At 45.3% G+C, this 17,847-nt stretch overlaps 1 protein-coding gene across 1 annotated transcript in view; it reads right to left on the bottom strand.

The window, feature by feature from the left end:
- Nucleotides 1-149: 149 nt before the first annotated feature.
- LOC132515178 (uncharacterized) overlaps nucleotides 150-17,847 on the bottom strand; it is a 28,546-nt gene continuing 10,848 nt past the window's right edge. Inside the window, exon 3 of the mRNA XM_060141279.1 lies at nucleotides 150-2,480. Coding sequence (XP_059997262.1) covers nucleotides 1,673-2,480 — 808 coding nt within the window. The 3' untranslated portion in view covers nucleotides 150-1,672. The remainder of the gene's footprint in view (nucleotides 2,481-17,847) is intronic.

The raw sequence follows: 17,847 nt of genomic DNA, 5'->3' as shown, positions 1-17,847 counted from the left end.
TGAGAGGTCTGCATACTGCAAAAAAAATAAAAATAAAAATAAAAAAATAAAATCTATGGGATGGTGGGTGACTTTTCTTTGTTCAGATTTTTTATAATTATTATTTTTTTTAATATTATTTATGTACTTATTTATTTGGTTGCGCCAGGTCTTAGATGCTGCAGGCGGGCTCCTTAGTTGTGGCAGGCAAACTCTTAGTTGCGGCATGCATGTGGGATCTAGTTCCCTGACCAGGGATCGAATCCAGGCCCCCTGCATTGGGAGCGCAGGGTCTTGCGTCACCAGGGAACTCCCTGTTCAGATTTTTTAAAACAAAATGGTATTTTGTACAAACATGGTGTAGAAAGGAGTTTGTTTAACACGTACCCATGTCTGTAGTGCTTGAGTCTGTTGGAATTATGAATAATTTTAAATTTCTTATTTGATATTTTATTTAGTTTGGACATTTTCTACAGTGAAGTACTTTTGAAACTAGAAAATCGTTTTGTTTTGTTTTTTCTTTTTTTAAGTCTATATAATAGAGCAAAGGATGCCTAGGGTTTTACTTCAAAACAAGACCCGTCACACTGGTATATTATGTGATGGGGCCTGAGTTGCGGCCGGGCTCCTCCCAAAGGGACTGGCCAATCCTGCCAGTTATTCCGTGAAGAGTTGATCCAGGTGGAGGACTGAGGGGCTGGGAGGCTTAGGCCTAGGCTGGGGGGAAGGAGGGCAACATCGTCCCCTCCTGGAGGGCCAGGGCCCACCTAGGGCTTGGCCAAGACCCCAGGGCTGCAGCTTCCTGAAGTGTAGCCAGGAGTGGTGGAGGGGACCCAGTTTGGGGTCCCCAGGACAGGTAGTAAAATTTTGTCACCCTCGCTGCCTGGTCTGGGCCCTGTGGTGGGCGGTTAAGAGCACCTTGTCTTGGTTTGGGGCAGAGCCACCCCCTGAAGGAGGAACCCATGCTGAGGGCTGCCAAGTACCTGGTGGGCTAGGGGGTCTTTGCCCAGGAAGCTGTCATTGGGGTCACAGGGTGAAGGGAGAGCTGGGTCAAGCTCGGTCAGCAGAGGCGCTCCTGGACCCAGAGGGCGGCTGTTTCTCAGGGGTGGGTGGGCAAAGTCCAGAACCTGGAGGTCAGGAGCTGTCTCGCAGGATAAGCCCTGTCAACACTCCATGCCCCCCAGTTGCCCTGACCTTCACTCTGCTCCCTGTGAGCTAGAGACCCCGGCCCACTCTGTGCAGGAGCCCTTGGGCCCTTCCCCAGCCTGAGCAGGGGCACACGAGTCCCACTTTAGCTGGGAGGGGCCCTGCCTCAGCTCGCCCCAGCCCTATGGGGGGAAGGGGGCAGTTCTGCCGGCTGCCTCTGCCTGCCAAGTCTTTCCCCTGAGTGCAGTCAGCATCCCAGTCTGTACTACGTTATCAATAGGTGAAATCTGGGAGGCCAGGAGAGGAAGGGGAACTCTTATTTTTTCCAAGGAGATCCAAGGACTGTTTCAGAATTGTTTAGCAAGGGCTGAGCTGGCTAGTGAACTTCTAGATAGACGTAAAGAGGAAGCAGTGTTGGGATTCCCAAGGACACAGGGCATTCTGAGCTGGAAGGAGAGAAGCCAGGCGGACTGAGAGAGGTGTCCCCAGAGAGAGGGGGCTGCATGGTGGGGGCCAGCCCCTCCCCTTTGCACTGAGAGGAGGGGAGTCAGTGGGCAGGGGACAAAGAACAGGCTGGGTCACCCACGGGGACACCGTGAAGAGTGGACACCGGGGGGGAGCTCGGCTGGGCCCCCCTTTGGTTGTTTCTTCCATGTGCCTTCCCCGCGAGGCTTAGGAGGGAACTGACGATCCAGCACTCTCCCCGCTGGCCAGTGGCAACAGCCTCTAAGTCCCAGGGCGTCGTTACTCTGAGTCCCCCTTCCAGATCACCACAATGACATCTGTCAGCCCTACGCCCACTCTGTTCCCATGACTTACCCCTCAAATGCCTGGCCCTGGGGATCAGGGCACAAGGTCCGTGCTGTCCAGCCTTTCCTGTGTCCCATATGCTGCCCAGGGGCAGATGGCAGCCCTGGGTCCTCCAAAGGCCAATGATCCCAATGACATCCCTGAAAAGGTGGGCCAGCCTTGGGGCAGGGCAGCTCCCGGGAGGGGGGCCCCAGCCAGGGAGTGGCCCCGGGGACTGACCTGGATGCTGTACGGCAATCAACGGGAACCAGGACTGGAAGGAAAGGGAGGGGGGTGTTGGGAACCCCCTCGTGCAGAGGAACCTTTGGAGAGCAGCGTTCCCTCGGGGAGAGGACACCAGCCCATCTCGGCTTTGCAGGAGGCTCTCTGGGGATTGCAGACTCCGGCCTGATGCCCTGATCTGGAAGCTCTGGGCAGACGCGCTGCTTCTCTTCCACCGAGCTGGCTGCGCCCCCTCGTGGTGGCAACTCGGGATGGACCGCTCCCGACCACATCCCTTCTCAGGCCCTTTGCCGGCCGCCTGGGTTACTCCTTGTTCTGACTCCCTGAGTGGGGAAACAATGACAGAAAGAAAAGACCACAGCTTTAAATATTTTATCCAATAAAAATTTCAAAATGAAAGTAAATACGTGAAGTACGGCTTAGCCTGGGTTTTCTAGAAAACAGCCTGAGGCAAAGATGAAGTTGGCACGATGCTTTTTCAGGGGAGATGCAAACCAGGGAGCAAGGAGGGGAGACAGAGAAAGGCTAGCAGAGTGCGGCCCCGTGTGAAGTGAGGCATCGCCACGCTGGTACCATTTCACAGCGAGCCCAAAGGGGCGAGCAGATGCTTGGCAGGTGAGTGCGCTTGGCCCGTGGGACTTCTTTGGATAGACTGGGAGGGGGAATTTCCTCAGCACTTCCTGAGACGGAAGAGGGGAGGAAATGTGTCTGCCTAGATGCCTTCAGTTTTCCATTGGCCGAAGTTTGCCCTATGAGGAGGGCACCCTTCCACGTTACCTCATTTGGCCCTTCAGTGGGCAGTCAGGGTGCAGATCCTGCAGCGTGGGATGTGGGGCTTCACCCAGAGGAGGGAAGGGGAGGCCAGCATTGCAGGTGTGTGTAAAGTAGGTCGGATAACGTCGTGGCAACCAAGGAGAGGTGTCCAGCGTCCACAGAGCACAGGGCTATTCTGTCCCAGGTGCCAGGACAACCTGGGTGCTGAGTCAGTTGGGAGTAGAAACAGCTGGGGAGGAACAAGCCACAGGGAGGTTCAGGAGGTGGGCAGCACTGAGGGGACCTGGGGGACGCGTAACACTTGTGTCCATTACTGTCTTCCCCTTGCTGCCCTGGATCTATTATTTTCCTTGCATGTTATAATGCAGGGGCTCACTTTTCCCCCTTTTTCAATGAAAACAAGATGGTGTCATTCCAATCAGTTGCAGACCCCCTCTCAAGGTGATGGCCAGCAGCTGTCTCTTGGAAGCCTGAAGATGAGCCGTCCCAGGGAATCCCCAAGCTCCCGACAATCTCTTCCCTGTGTCCCCATCGTGTAGGAGCTTCTCGTGGTGATAGGATCTGGTACCGTTTTGTCCTTGGTCCACTGGCCTGCAGAGTCAATGACAATTTGTGGAAACTTTACCAGTAATAACGAGTAGCCAAGTGGTAATTAGCAAAACCTGCCGTGTCCCCGGTTTCAGTGTTCTCTCCTGGGAGAGATCCCTGGGAACTCTAACTTGACAGAGTTTTAGGGACAAGAAGCACAAATTCCACGAGTGGGTCACTGGCCCAAGCCCGTCATTTTACCACCAGCTGGTTATCAGGAACTCCCCAGGGGCCGTGGGTGGGGCTTGAGAGAGAAGAGGTGGTGGATCTGTTGGAATTTACTCCTGTCTTCTGCACTGGCTTGAGCCTGATTCAAAAGTGCCACTACCATTACATGCCAGATGGCTCCTGGGCATGCCTGCCCTGTGACTGACTCTCCTATGACTCAGTGGGTCAGATAACAGCTCATGACGGGAAGCTCTTCTGCATAGTCACTTGTGGCCATGACCCTCTGCTGTATGTCTACCAGGGCTGACAGCTCCCAGGAGCTGTTTCCTAAGTGCTGGGGAGAGTGTGGACCTGCCCCACATTCTGGAGGGCTTTGCGGCAACTCTTTTATCAGGGAGCGCCAGAGAGTCCAAACAGCATTCCAATCCAGTCCTGACACTTTTATTTCCATCAGATGTGCTGGATCCTGTGGCTCAAAAAGCATCCCGAACGCACCGCGAAGCCCACTTTGCTCTGGGTCCTATTCAAAGCTGGAAGTCTCTGGATCACTCAATAGGTGGGTGCAGTATCTGTTGCCTCTAAAATACAAAGAGCCCCTTTACATAGCTGTACCTCCTCTTTAGTGGTAGGAGATGCAAAAGAGAGCAATCTTCCCTTCCCTTAGAGAAGATGTCTCGGCATGCTCAGACCACTGGACCTGTAAACATTTCACTGATGTGCCAATCCGCCGAATTGTCTTTAATCTCCCATTATCTGGCATATATGAGACCCACCAGCATGTCCAAAGTACTTGCCTCTTCCTGCTTAACAGATCCCATTAGCATATGGTGTCGTCAGTATAGTGAACTAGCATGACGTCATGCAAAAGATCAAGACGGTCAAGGTCTCTCCTGCCCGGGCTGGAACAGAGGGCAGCAGATTTAACGCGGAGCTGAGGTGTATTGATGACCTTACGACATAGTGCTGAATTGCTTCTGCTCCTCTGTCTTCATAGGTGTTGAGACTAAACCACTCACTAAATCAGTAACCGTATATCATATTCCAGAGGGTTGATTGATCTGCTCCAGTAAAAAAATATCATATCCCGCACATCAGCTATAATTAGAATTACCACCTGTTTAACCTGTTTAAGTTCACATTAGTCCACCACCATCTGCCATGATCCATCTAGGTTATGCGTTATGTAGATGCCAGACAGATGAATCAAATGAATATTTTGGAGGGACCACCATCCACACATCTTTTGGGTCTTTGATGGTGGTAATTTTACTTGACTCTTCCTACCATATTGGCCTGGACTGCGTAGGTCAAAGAATTATTGAAAAGGCGAGTCACAAAGAGCAAGCACTTTGCAAGTCTCTGTTCATGGTATGCTGGCTAATATCACCCTGGCCAAAGCAAGTCACGTGTCCAAGCCCGAAATCAAGAAGCAGAGAGACTCTACCTCTTGATGGGATGAGCATCAAAGAATTTGTGGTCTTTAAAAACAACGACTGCAGCCTTGCCGTAGGAAGTAGAAAGGTTGCACGGTGCCCACTGGCTTGGGATGCCGTCAACCTGAGCTTACATGGAACTGCCTGTTACGCTTGTGGCTGAGGACAGAGTGGGCTGATGATGTGTAACATGGGACATCAGGGTGTCAGCCACCGTCAGCCTCTTGCGCCTCTCAGACCCTCTCATGCCAAACTTAAGTCCAATTTTTCAGTTTCTTTCAATATCCACAAAAGGCTAAATGCACAAAAATTAGGGGGAGAAGCTAGAGTTGCCGATGCACCTGGACTGAAGAGGGCAATTGATATCCATCTTCTTTCTCCACCACTCACGCGAGATTTCCCTCGCCTTCAACAATCATTTAAATTGGCTTAGGTTGCTTGCTTGGTAGGGTGACCAAGACTTTCAGACTTAAGGAGTCTGAGACTTTAGTTGCCTTGCTTTTGTCAAAATACGGTTGCTGCAATAGGCCATTCACCATTTTCACTTAGGATATAAGCACCCAGAGATGCCCCAGAGAATAGCCTGAGTTCCAGACGTGCTCCTCTCTGTCTTCATTGTACAGCAGCACCGTGGCTTCTCATGATAACCAGGGTCAATTACCCCCACCGAGACAGTAACTCCTTTCTTTGCTGGTCCATCAGAATACAGAGCTCAGAGTGACCAGATGGTAGTCATAGCTTCAGGTTCAGTGGAACCCTTACTGTACCCGGAGGAAGAATTCATCCCCTGGATAATAATGTAGTGGAAGCTACTGCTTCAGGGACAGGAAGCACAAATCCTTCACATGGGTTTCCGGGAGTGATGAGAAGAGTGGTCACTCCCACTTCCGCCGGCGTCTTCTAGCTATTTGGATGTAGTATCATATGTGGGCCATTGGTTCCATTCTTACTCTACACCCTGGTGGACAGACCCTCAACCTTGTAGGATGAGGTCCCCAATCTGATGTCTTAGCAGCTGAAGGTAATTCCAATCTTCTATCTGGCCAGCTGCTTCGGGGTGATATGGCCTCTATTAGGAACAGAAGGTCCTGCAGTCCTAACCCATTGCCGCACCTCTTTTGCTGTACCATGTGGCCCTCGCTCTGAAGTGATGTATGCAAGATCCATCAGGCAGCAGGCAGGCCTTTGGAGAGCAGAGCTGGCAGAGGAGCTCTGGGCATAGAAAAAAAAAATCTATATCCAGGGTAGGTATTGATTCTGTTGAGGAAGAATTTCTTCCTCTCCTGGTTGGAGGAGGTCTGATGTAATAAACTGGCCAAGTGAGTGGTTGGTCTTCTCAAGGGACAGTCATTCTGAGGGCTACCATCTCTCTCTTTTTTTTTTTTGTGGTACGCAGGCCTCTCACTGTTGTGGCCTCTCGCGTTGCGGAGCGCAAGCTCCGGACACGCAGGCTCGGCGGCCATGGCTCACGGGCCCAGCCGCTCCGCGGCATGTGGGATCTTCCCGGACCGGGGCACGAACCCGTGTCCCCTGCATCGGCAGGCGGACTCTCAACCACTGCGCCACCAGGGAAGCCCCTTAACTTATTTTTTAGAAGTATATTTTATTGTGTATCCACTGAACTTGAGAGGAGGGAGGTTGGGAATGGGGATGGCTCCACAGGCAAAACCAGTCCCAGCTGCAAAGGACCAGGCGACGCTTTGCTTTCTTCTGTAAAATGTAATCTCGGAAGTGAAAGCAGACACCATTCTATTTATATGTAGCCAGGGCCTCATCTCAACCAGCTGCGAGTATCTGTGCTAGAAACGCCGCCTGGAGTGGAGAAGGAACTGGGCCCCAGACTGTAAGTTCCTCCAGGGGGAGCACTTACTCTCCTGTGAAGCAGCTTAGTGGCGTATCCTGGAGAAGTAATTGTACAGGAAAAAACATACTGTCCACGTCCCTGTACCCTAGGACCCTCTTTTGTGGCATCTGTCCCAGCCTGCCCCCAGGTATAGCTTAGTATACCTGCCCCCAGGTATAGCTTAGTATACCTGCCCCCAGGTATAGCTTAGTATACCTGCCCCCAGGTATAGCTTAGTATACCTGCCCCCAGGTATAGCTTAGTATACCTGCCCCCAGGTATAGCTTAGTATGCCGCACAGTGTGCAGGCACTTCTCCTCTAACGACATTTACGCATCTTAAAAAGTTACCTTCGGGGGCGTCCCTGGTGGCGCAGTGGCTGAGAGTCCGCCTGCCGATGCAGGGGACACGGGTTCGTGCCCCGGTCCGGGAAGATCCCACGTGCCGCGGAGCGGCTGGGCCCGTGAGCCATGGCTGCTGAGCCTGCGCGTCCGGAGCCTGTGCTCCGCAACGGGAGAGGCCACAGCAGTGAGAGGCCCGCGTACTGAAAAAAAAAAAAAAAAAAAAAAGTTACTTTCTGCAAAATTGCTCAGTAAAAATAACATACTTATGGAAAAACAAGATTGGGGCAGACCACTCAAAATGTACAGAATGTCATATGCATAGCCCTAAACACTCAACATTGCATCCTAATCCCAGTAAAAATACTAGCACAGTTAAGTCAAAAAAAATTATATATATATGTATATATATATATATAGAGAGAGAGAGAGAGAGAGAGCTATAGCTGATTCACAATGTGTTCATTTCTGCTGTACAGCAAAGTGATTCAGCTATACATATATACATTCTTTTTCATATTCTTTTCCATTATGGTTTATCACAGGATATTGGATATAGTTCCCTGTGCTGTACAGTAGGACCTTGTCATAGGACCTTGTTATTTAACCATCCTATATATAATAGTTTGCATCTGCTAATCCCAAACTCGCAATCCATCCCTCTCCCTTGGAAGCAATAAGTCTTGAATGGACTTTTTAAAAAGCAGTTTCTAGGTCTAAAATACTTGTCAGTGGTGACAATCAAACATGTTTTGTGTGATAAACTAAAACGACCCGGAAGTATTTCCAATGTCCATTTGCATGACAGTCATTGGCTAGATGCTTAACTGATCCTGTTCTCAGGAGAAGACTCAGCTCTTCCATCTGACACCTGGGTTGCGATAGTGATAGAACTTAGTGACTCTGGCTAACTGTCATCAACAGGTGGTTTCCACTTCTCTGTCACTTACTGAAAGACATGTGCTTCAAACCACACATCAGAGTCAGAATCTCCTGGAAGGAAACACTTCACCTCCAATGACCGTGCCAGTCCCCTGATCCACTGACACTGCAGAGACTGGACTTGGGACACAGGCTTCCCAGGGTCACCTGCCACAATTTCCGCAAACAGACAAGCCGACTGATGGGTGACATCCTGGGATTTAGTCCAGAAACGTTAGTAAACTGCTCAATGAGACAACAGTTAACTAGCTAAGCCTACGTGGACCAAATGGATTCAGCTGTGTTCTATTTTATGAGTTTGTGACTAGCACTTTTGTTAACCGCTAAACCTTGGTTTACCAGGTGACACTTGGAAACTGGAATAAAACATTTCAAACGGCTTTGTGTCCGACTGGCTGCCTGTGTCCCTTTCATCGAAGTTACACAACTTGTCTGCATCGCTGTTACAGCTCTCGCAGGCTTTGTTTCTGCTGGTCAGGAGTAGCGTCCCCGCTCATCTCTCATTTCAGTAATTTGAGTCTCTCATGGTCCATCTACCTGAATGTTTGTCAATGTGTTTGATCTTTTCAAAGAACCAACTTTTGGTTTCATTGACTATGTTTTCCCTCATTTTTCTATTCTCTGTTTCATTTATCTCTGCCCTGTATTTCCTTCCTTCTCCTAGCTTTGGGCTTAGTTTTCTTTTTTCCAGTTGCTTAAGCTGTGAAGTTAGGTGGTTGATTTGAGACCTTTATTTTCTTTTTCTTTTTCTTTTTTTTTTTGCAGTACGCGGGCCTCTCACTGTTGTGGCCTCTCCCATTGCAGAGCACAGGCTCCGGACGTGCAGGCTCAGCGGCCATGGCTCACGGGCCCAGCTGCTCCACGGCATGTGGGATCCTCCCGGACCGGGGCACGAACCCGTGTCCCCTGCAACGGCAGGCGGACTCTCAACCACTGCGCCACCAGGTAAACCCTTTATTTTCTTAATGTAAGCATTCGTGGCTATAAATTCCCCCTTAGCGCTGCTTCCTCTGAATCCCACACATTTTGGTTTGTTGTTTTTTGTTTTCACTTGTCTGTAACTCCTAATTACCCTTGTGATTTCTTCTTGATCCATTGGTTGTTTAGATTATGTTTAACTTCCAGTTTTTGAATTTCAGTTTCCTTCTGTTGACCTCTAACTTATCGTCTTGTGGTCAGAGAAGATATCCTATATGATATGCATCTCTCTAAATCTATGGAGACTTAATTTGTGGCCTAACATATGGTCTATGGTAGAAAACATCCCATGTTCCCTTGGAGAATGTGTATCTTATTGTTGAGTAGAGCGTTCTGTACATGCCTGTTAGGTGTAGTTGATTTATAGAGGAATTGACCGCTACAATGTTCTGTCCATTAGTGGGAGGGGGGTAGTGAAGTCTCCCACTATTGTGGAGCCAACTGTTTCACCCTTTCTATTTTTTATTCGAATACTCTGGTCTGCCATTAGGTACATATACGTCTATTACTATATCTTCTTGCTGTATTGCACCTTTTATTATTTTGTCTTGTAACAACTTTTTTACTTAAAATCTAATTTGTCTAACATTAGTGTAATGAACTCTGCTCTCTTCTGGCTACTCCTGGCACAGAATCTTTCCTACTTTTTTTACTTTCCATCTGTTTGTGTCTTTAGATCGCAGGTGAGCCTCTTGTAGACATAGTTGGATCATGTGTGTTTGACAGAATGGATACTCTTGACTGGACAGTTTAAATGTAAATGGATTAAAGTAATTACTGATAAAAGGGACTCTTGTCATTTTGCTGTTTTCTATATGCTTTATAACTTTTTGTCCTCATTTCCTGCATTACTGTCATCTTGTGTGTGTAGTTGAATTTTACGGTGAAACACAAATTCTTTATTTCCTTTTAATTAAGAAAATTAAAATTTTTAAAATTTTATTTATTTTGGCTGTGCTGGGTCTTAGTTGCAGCACATGGGATCTTCATTGCGGCATGTGGGCTCTTAGTTGCAGCATGCAGACTCTTAGTTACGGCATGCAGACTTATAGCTATTTTCTTTGTGGTTGCCATGTGGATTACATTTAACATTTTAAAGTTATAACACTCTAATTTCAATTTACACAAGCTTAACCTCAGTATCAAACTCTGCACCTTTACAGCTCCATCCCTTTTAGCTTTTTCACAAAACTATATCTTTAGACACTTTGTGTCCCAAAACATGAACTAATAGCTAAATGCATTAGTCTTAAATTATACAGAAAACAAATCGTGGAGTTACAAACCAAGGTGACATCAATATCTTTTATAACAGCTCATGTATATCCTGAGATCTTTGTCTCTCCACCTGGCTTAAAGTTACTGTCCAGTGTCCTTTCCCTTTACCCCACAGGACTCCTTGAGCATTTCTTGCAGGGCTGGTCTAGTGGCAACCAACTCCCTCAGTTTTCGTTTATCTGGAATGTCTTTTCTCCCTTACATCTGAAGGACAGTTTTGCCAGATAGAGGATTCTTGGTTGACAGAGGTTTTGGTTTTAGCACTTTGAATCTATTAACTCACTGTCTTCTGGCCTCCAACGTTTCTGGTAAGAAATCCACTTTAGATCTTATTGAGGATCCCTTGTATGTGACGAGGCACTTCTCTTGCTGCTTTCAAGATGCTTTGTCTTTCTATCCAACGTGTGATTATAGCAGGTGTGGGTGTGGCTCTCTGCATTCATCTTATTTGGAGTTCATTGAGCTTCTTGGACATTTATATCCACATGTTTCATCATATTTGGGAAGATTTCAGTCATTATTTCTTCAAATATTCTCTCTGATGCTTTTCCCTTTCTTATTCTGTGACTCTCACAATGTGTATATTGGTCCACTTGATAGTTTCTGACTGATCCCTTAGATTCTGTTCACTTTTCCTCTATTTTTGTCTGTTTTTCAGACTTGGTAATTTCCATTGCCCTATCTTCCAGCTCACTGACTTTCTTTTGCCTACTTAAATCTGCCTTTGAATCCCTCTGGCAAATTTTTCATTTCAGTTATCATACATTTTTAGCTCCAGAATTTTTTGGGTTTCATTTCAGGTTTCCTACCTCTTGACATTTCCATTTTGTTTATACATCATTTTCTTGACTTTTTCCACATCTTATTTCTTTGGGCATATTTAAGATAGTTGTGTTAAAGTCTTTGTCTAGGAGATCTGCCATCAGATCTTTTCCAGGAACTGTTTGGTTGATTTCTTTTTCCTTTGAATGGGCCATACTTTTCTTTCTTTGCCTTGTGTTGCTGTTGTTGAAAACTGGACATTTGAATCTATTGTGGTATCTCTGGAAATCAGATGCTCCCCCTTCCCCAGAGTTTCCTGGGGGATTTGGTTATTTTTGTTCTCTTGAGGGTTGTCTTTAGCATAAAGTGTAAACTTAAGGTCTTCTCCGCTCTTTTCTGAGCCTGCATCTGTCCTGGGCATGTGCAGTCATCTTCTGGCTGTCACTGTATATGTAATTGTTTTTGAGTGCCCTAGTCTCCAATATCCGGCTCCCAACAGAGGAAAAAGAAAAATGAAAGTGGGAAGGGCACTGGCCTATTATATCCCCTGGAAGTCACTTTGGCTGGAGGGGGGTGGATTGCAATAATCGGGGAGGGGCAACATCAAAGGTTGCCTCCCTCTTTGGACCCCTGTGATCACAAGAGTAGCTGGAGCATACGTCTCCACTGTTGGGTAGACAGGGTCCTTTGGGCCCACCCTGACCCTGCAGGCTGTATGGAGGGTGTGCACAGCTGGCTCCCACAGGGCTGAGGTTGGAGGACAGGCATCTGCTGTGCTAAGACCTGAAAATGACTAAAGTTACATGCAACTTACTGTCCAAGCCTTTGCCTGCATGCTGAAAGCCTTCAGTAGACTATGGAGTCCCCAGATAGTAACATTGGACAGATTCTGCCAGGGCAATTGTTGGCTAGGTGATAAGACAGATTTGGGGGCTTCCTACCCTGCCATCTTCCCAGAATCCTTTCTGTAAGAAAACTTTTATAAACCAGCAACTTTACTAAAGTCACATATTAATTGTCACTTATCTGTAGATCCTTTGAGATTTTCTCCAGGGACAAGGATATCTGAGTTATGCCAGTTTTATTCATACTGCTGCTGTGTCTGGTTATTAAGCCATTTAGTTAGTGTTTAATTTTAGTTGAATTCTTATAACTTTCATTTCTAGAAGGTCTACTTGAATCTCTTACAAATCTCCATAGTCATTATTTAGGGTCATTTCCTTACCAATTTAAGGAAAAATATAAAGTAAATACTGGGGGCACAGGTTCAACCCCCAGTGGGGGAACTAAGATCCTGCAAGACGTGTGGCCAAAAAAAAAAAAACAGCAACAACAACAAAAAGATGTTATATTTAAACCCAATTATAATTTAATTACATTAACTATAAATGGAATATATTCTCAATTTATGAAACAAAGATTATCAGATTAGATTTTTAAAATCCAACTACTGTTGTTATGAGACACACATTTAAAATGTAAAGATGCATAAGGTTTGAAACAAAGAGTAGAAAATTATAGTGGTGCGGTAGTAACTAAAAGTTGATTTCATCTCTTTAAAAATATAAAGTATAATTCTGTGTCTGATAATCCCATTCTATCCAGTTTATATGATTCTGCTGGCGTGCTCTCATGGTGTTTCACTTCCTGTGTGCTTTGTCATTTTTGATGGTAAGATGCCTCTTCTCCTTGGAAATACATTGGGATGTTTATGAATCCTAAGCTGAACTGTGTTTCTTTTTTTTTAAGTGAATGTTTTTGTTTTTTAATTTATTTATTTTATTTTTGGCTGCACTGGGTCTTTGTTGCTGCACGTGGGCTTTCTCTAGTTGCAGTGAGCGGGGGCTACTCTTCATTGCGGTGTGCAGGCTTCTCATTGCAGTGGCTTCTCTTGTTGTGGAGCATGGGCTCTAGGTGTGCAGGCTCAGGAGTTGTGGCACATGGGGCTTAGTTGCTCCGCGGCATGTGAGATCTTCCTGGACCAGATCTTGAACCCGTGTCCCCTGCGTTGGCAGGTGGATTCTTAACCACTCTGCCACCAGGGAAGCCCTGAACTTTGTTTCTTAAAGAACAACTGCAGTGCTCTAGCTTTAATACACTTTAGCTGGAGGATGAGATCCAGCAGATCCTTCCAGGAATTGTTATGCACTGAACTGCATTCCAAAATTTATATGTTCACATTTTAACTCCTAGTTCCTCAAAGTGTGACTGTATATGGAGGGAGGGTCTTTAAAAAGGTAATTATATTAAAATATGGATATTAAGGTGGGCCCTAATCCATTATGACTGGTGTTCTCATAAAAAGAGGAGATTAGGACACAGACACAGAGAGAAGACCATGTGAGGACACAGGGAGAAGACAGTCATCTTTAGGTCCAGAGAGAGGCCTCAGGAGAAACCAGCCCTGACAGCACCTCAGTCTCAGACTTCCAGCTTCCATCATTGTGAGAAAATGAATTTTTGTTGTTTAAGCCACCCAATCTGTGGTGCTTTGTTATAATAACCCTAGCGGGGACTTCCCTGGGGGTGCAGTGGTTAAGAATCCGCTTGCCAATGCAGGGGACATGAGTTTGAGTCCTGGTCCGGGAAGATCACACATGCCACGGAGCAACGAAGCCCATGCGCCACAACTACTGAGCCTGTGCACCTAGAGCCCGTGCTCCACAACAAGAGAAGCCACCGCAATGAGAAGCCCGCGCACTGCAACAAAGAGTAGCCCCCACTCACCGCAACTAGAGAAAGCCCACAGGCAGCAACAAAGACCCAACACAGCCAAAAATAAATAAATTAAATTTTTTAAAAAAGAGATCATTGGTTCTAGATGAAATCATCTTTAAAAATAATAATAATAATAACCCTAGCAAACTAAGACTGGAATTGAGGTTTTCTTGGTTGCTAATAATCAACCAGTTGTGATATTAAATGGCCACAAGAAAAGAGCTATGTGCTCGCATGTCAGGGAGACGTTTGAAGAAAAGCACTTTCTGAGCAGGAGCTGGCACCCCATGGAGACAGAATGAAATCCGCGCCAGTTCTTGCTGCCTCTGGCCTTGGTGATATGGGTATCCTGCAGAAGAGTTGCGTCCTTCATCACAGAGCTGAACACACACACCTGGTCCGGGAGTCAGAGAAGCTGAAGGAGGATCTAGGGGAAGGTGGAGCAGGTTGAGGCCCAGCTATAACCTCACATCTATAGGTCAGTCAGCATGTCAGCAAACACTTGTGTGAGCTACAAAACGGGGACTGCTTCCCTTAGCCTTCCAAATCTGTGTTTAGGCCTATTTGTCAAACACTGATATGGTTATACCAAACTTCTAGGTATTATTGCACCAGTATAATTTTCTATTCTTTGTTTCAAACGTTATGCATCTTTTTTTTTTTTTTTTTTTTCAGTACACGGGCCTCTCACTGTTGTGGCCTCTCCCTTTGCGGAGCACAGGCTCCAGACGCGCAGGCTCAGTGGCCATGGCTCACAGGCCTAGCCACTCCGCGGCATGTGGGATCTTCCCGGACCGGCGCATGAACCCTGTCCCCTGCATCGGCAGGCAGACTCTCAACCACTGCGCCACCAGGGAAGCCCTCAAACGTTATGCATCTTTACATTTTAAATGTGTATCCCATAATAGCAGTAGTTTGATTTTTTAAATCTAATCTGATAATCTTTCATAAATTGAGAATTTATTCTATTTATAGTTAATGTAATTAAATTATAATTGAGTTTAAATATAATATCTTTTTTTTTTTTTTTTTTGGCTGCATGGCTTGCAGGATCTTAGCTCCCTCACCAGGGATTGAACCTGTGCCCCCAGAAGCGTGGAGCCCTAACCACTGGATTGCCAGGGAATTCCCTAAATATAATATCTTATATTCTGCTTTCTATTTGTCCTGCTTATCCTATTTTCTTTTTCCCACCTCTCATGTCATCTTGTAGATATTTCTTATTTTTCATGTTTTGATTAAATATTCTATTTGTTACACTAAAGTTTTTAATATTCGCACTTAACTCATCAAAGTTTAAAGTTAATCAAAACCTTTCTGAGGACTTCCCTGGTGGTCCAGTGGTTAAGAATCTGCTTTCCAATGCAGGGGACACGGGTTCGATCCCTGGTGGGGGAACTAAGATCCCACATGCTGCAGGGCAACTAAGTTCATGTGGTCTAGAGCCTGCAGTCTACAACTAGAGAGCCTGCGTGCTGCAACTACTGAGCCCACATGCTCTGGAGCCTGCGTGACACAACTAGAGAACCCATGTGCTGCAACTACTGAGCCTGCATACCACAACTAGAGAGGTTGCATGCCACAACTTCTGAGCCCACGTGCTCTGGAGCCTGTGTGCCACAACTAGAGAACCCGTGTGCCACAACTACTGAGCCTGCATGCTCTGAAGCCCACGCATCACAACTAGAGAGAAGCCCACATGCCACAATGAAGAGCCCATGTGCCTCAACAAAGATCCCGTGTGCCACAACTAAGACCTGATGCAGCCAAATAAATAAATAAATAAATAGTTTTTAAAAACCTTCCTATCTTCCCATAAATAAGGATTTTTAGAAACATTAACTTCATAAGTCAGAAAGGGAAAGACACATACCATATGATATCACTTATATATGGAATCTAAAATATGACACAAATGAACTTATCTATGAAACAGAAACAGACTCACAGACATAAAGAACAGACTTGTGGTTGCCAAGAGGGAAGGGGGATGGGGAAGGGATGGATTGGGAGTTTGGGGTTAGCAGATGCAAACCATTATATATAGAATGGATAAACAAGGTCCTACTGTACAGCACAGGGAACTATATTCAATATCCTGTGATAAACCATAATGGAAAAGAATACGAAAAAGGATGTATATCTATGTATAACTGAATCACTTTGCTATACAGCAGAAATTAATACAACATTGTAAATCAACTACACTTCAATTTTAAAAAAAGAAACATTAACTTCATATTCCTTCCTCTAAACTTCTGCTATTATTATTGTTGTGGTTTTAATTCTATCTTGTTTTTAACCCCCAAATACTGTATAATTATTACCATTTATATAGCAATCTTCATTTAGATTTTACCACATATTGATCATTCTTTACCCTTTATTCCTTTTTATATCACTCTCACTTTGCTTGAAGTACATCTTTTAGAATTTCCTTTAGTATGAATTTGTAGTGCCAATCCCTTTTTTTTTCCCTGAAAATGTCTTTATTTGGCCCTCACTTTTGAAAGACAGTGAAAGATAACTAGGTTGGCAATTGTTTTCTTTCAATATGCTAAAGAGATCTTCCTACTGGCTTCTGAATATTACTGTTAAAAACCTAGTTATTAATCTAACTACTGTACTTTTCTCCTCTGACTGCTTTCAGATCTCACATTGTCTTTGGTGTTCTGTAATTTCATCGTGATGTATCTTATGTATAGGTTTCTCTTTATTTATGCTGCTGAAATCCATAGTTTTGTTTGTGTATATTGTCATTCACCCATTTTCAAACATTTTCAACCACTAGCTCTTTTTTAAAAAAATTATTTATTTATTTATTATTTTTCGTGTGTTGGGTCTTCATTGCTGTGCACAGGCTTTCTCTAGTTGTGACGAGCAGGGGTTACTCTTCGTTGCAGTGCATGGGCTTCTCATTGCAGTGGCTTCTCTTGTCGTGGCGCACGGGCTCTAGGCACAGGCTTCAGTAGTTGTGGCACGTGGGCTCAGTAGTTGTGGCTCACAGGCTCTAGAGCACAGGCTCAGTAGTTGTGGCGCAGGGGCTTAGTTGCTCCTTGGCATGTGGGATCTTCCCAGACCAGGGCTCGAACCCGTGTCCCCTGCATTGGCAGGAGGATTCTTAACCACTGCACCACCAGGGGAGTCCCCAGCCATTAGCTCTTAATATGCTTTTTTGTGGTCTAATCTGCCTTCTTTGGGGACTCAAATTACACCTATGTTGGACTTCCTCACCTACTCTCTTACCTCTCCTATTTACTTTTTAAAAATTTATTCTGAATAATTTATTTTGAAATCTCTCAGAGTCACTGATTTTTCTCTTGAGCTGTGTCTAATCTGCAGTTAACTTGCCAACTGGGATTTAAGTTTTTCAATTTTTTAGTTCTAGACTTTCTATTTAATTCTTTTTCAAATATGCTATGTGATTTTTACAGTTTTCAGTTGTCCGCTAAATTTTTCAAGCTTTTTTGTTTTTTCTTTGAACAGAATAAAAGTTTGTGTCTGATTAAACCAGTATCTTGGGTCTCTAGGGTCTGTTCTTATATTTTTGTTTCTTGTTTTTTTTTTTCTTCCTTGTTTTTTTTTTTTCTTCATCTCTCATATGGGCCTGATGATCTTTTTTACATATTGGATAAATCACTGAAACAATTTGAAGCTTAGGTTGTTCTCTTTCTCCAGAAGAGTTTTAATTGTTTTTTTCCGGGTGCCTGGGAGCACTAACCATAAGAGAGGGCTTAATCTAATCTAATTTTCAGGCTTAATCTAATTTCAGGGCTTGAGATTTCCTTAAAAGATTTTCCTAAAGCTGGGCTCCAGACTCTCTGAAGGTTGATTTACTTCCAGTTAACCCTCACTTCTAGGGTGC

Source organism: Lagenorhynchus albirostris, chromosome 1, assembly GCF_949774975.1.
Source record: "Lagenorhynchus albirostris chromosome 1, mLagAlb1.1, whole genome shotgun sequence".
Lineage (NCBI taxonomy): Eukaryota > Metazoa > Chordata > Mammalia > Artiodactyla > Delphinidae > Lagenorhynchus > Lagenorhynchus albirostris.
The sequence above is the reverse complement of the archived record's forward strand: the minus strand, read 5'-3'. Positions and strand labels throughout refer to the sequence as shown.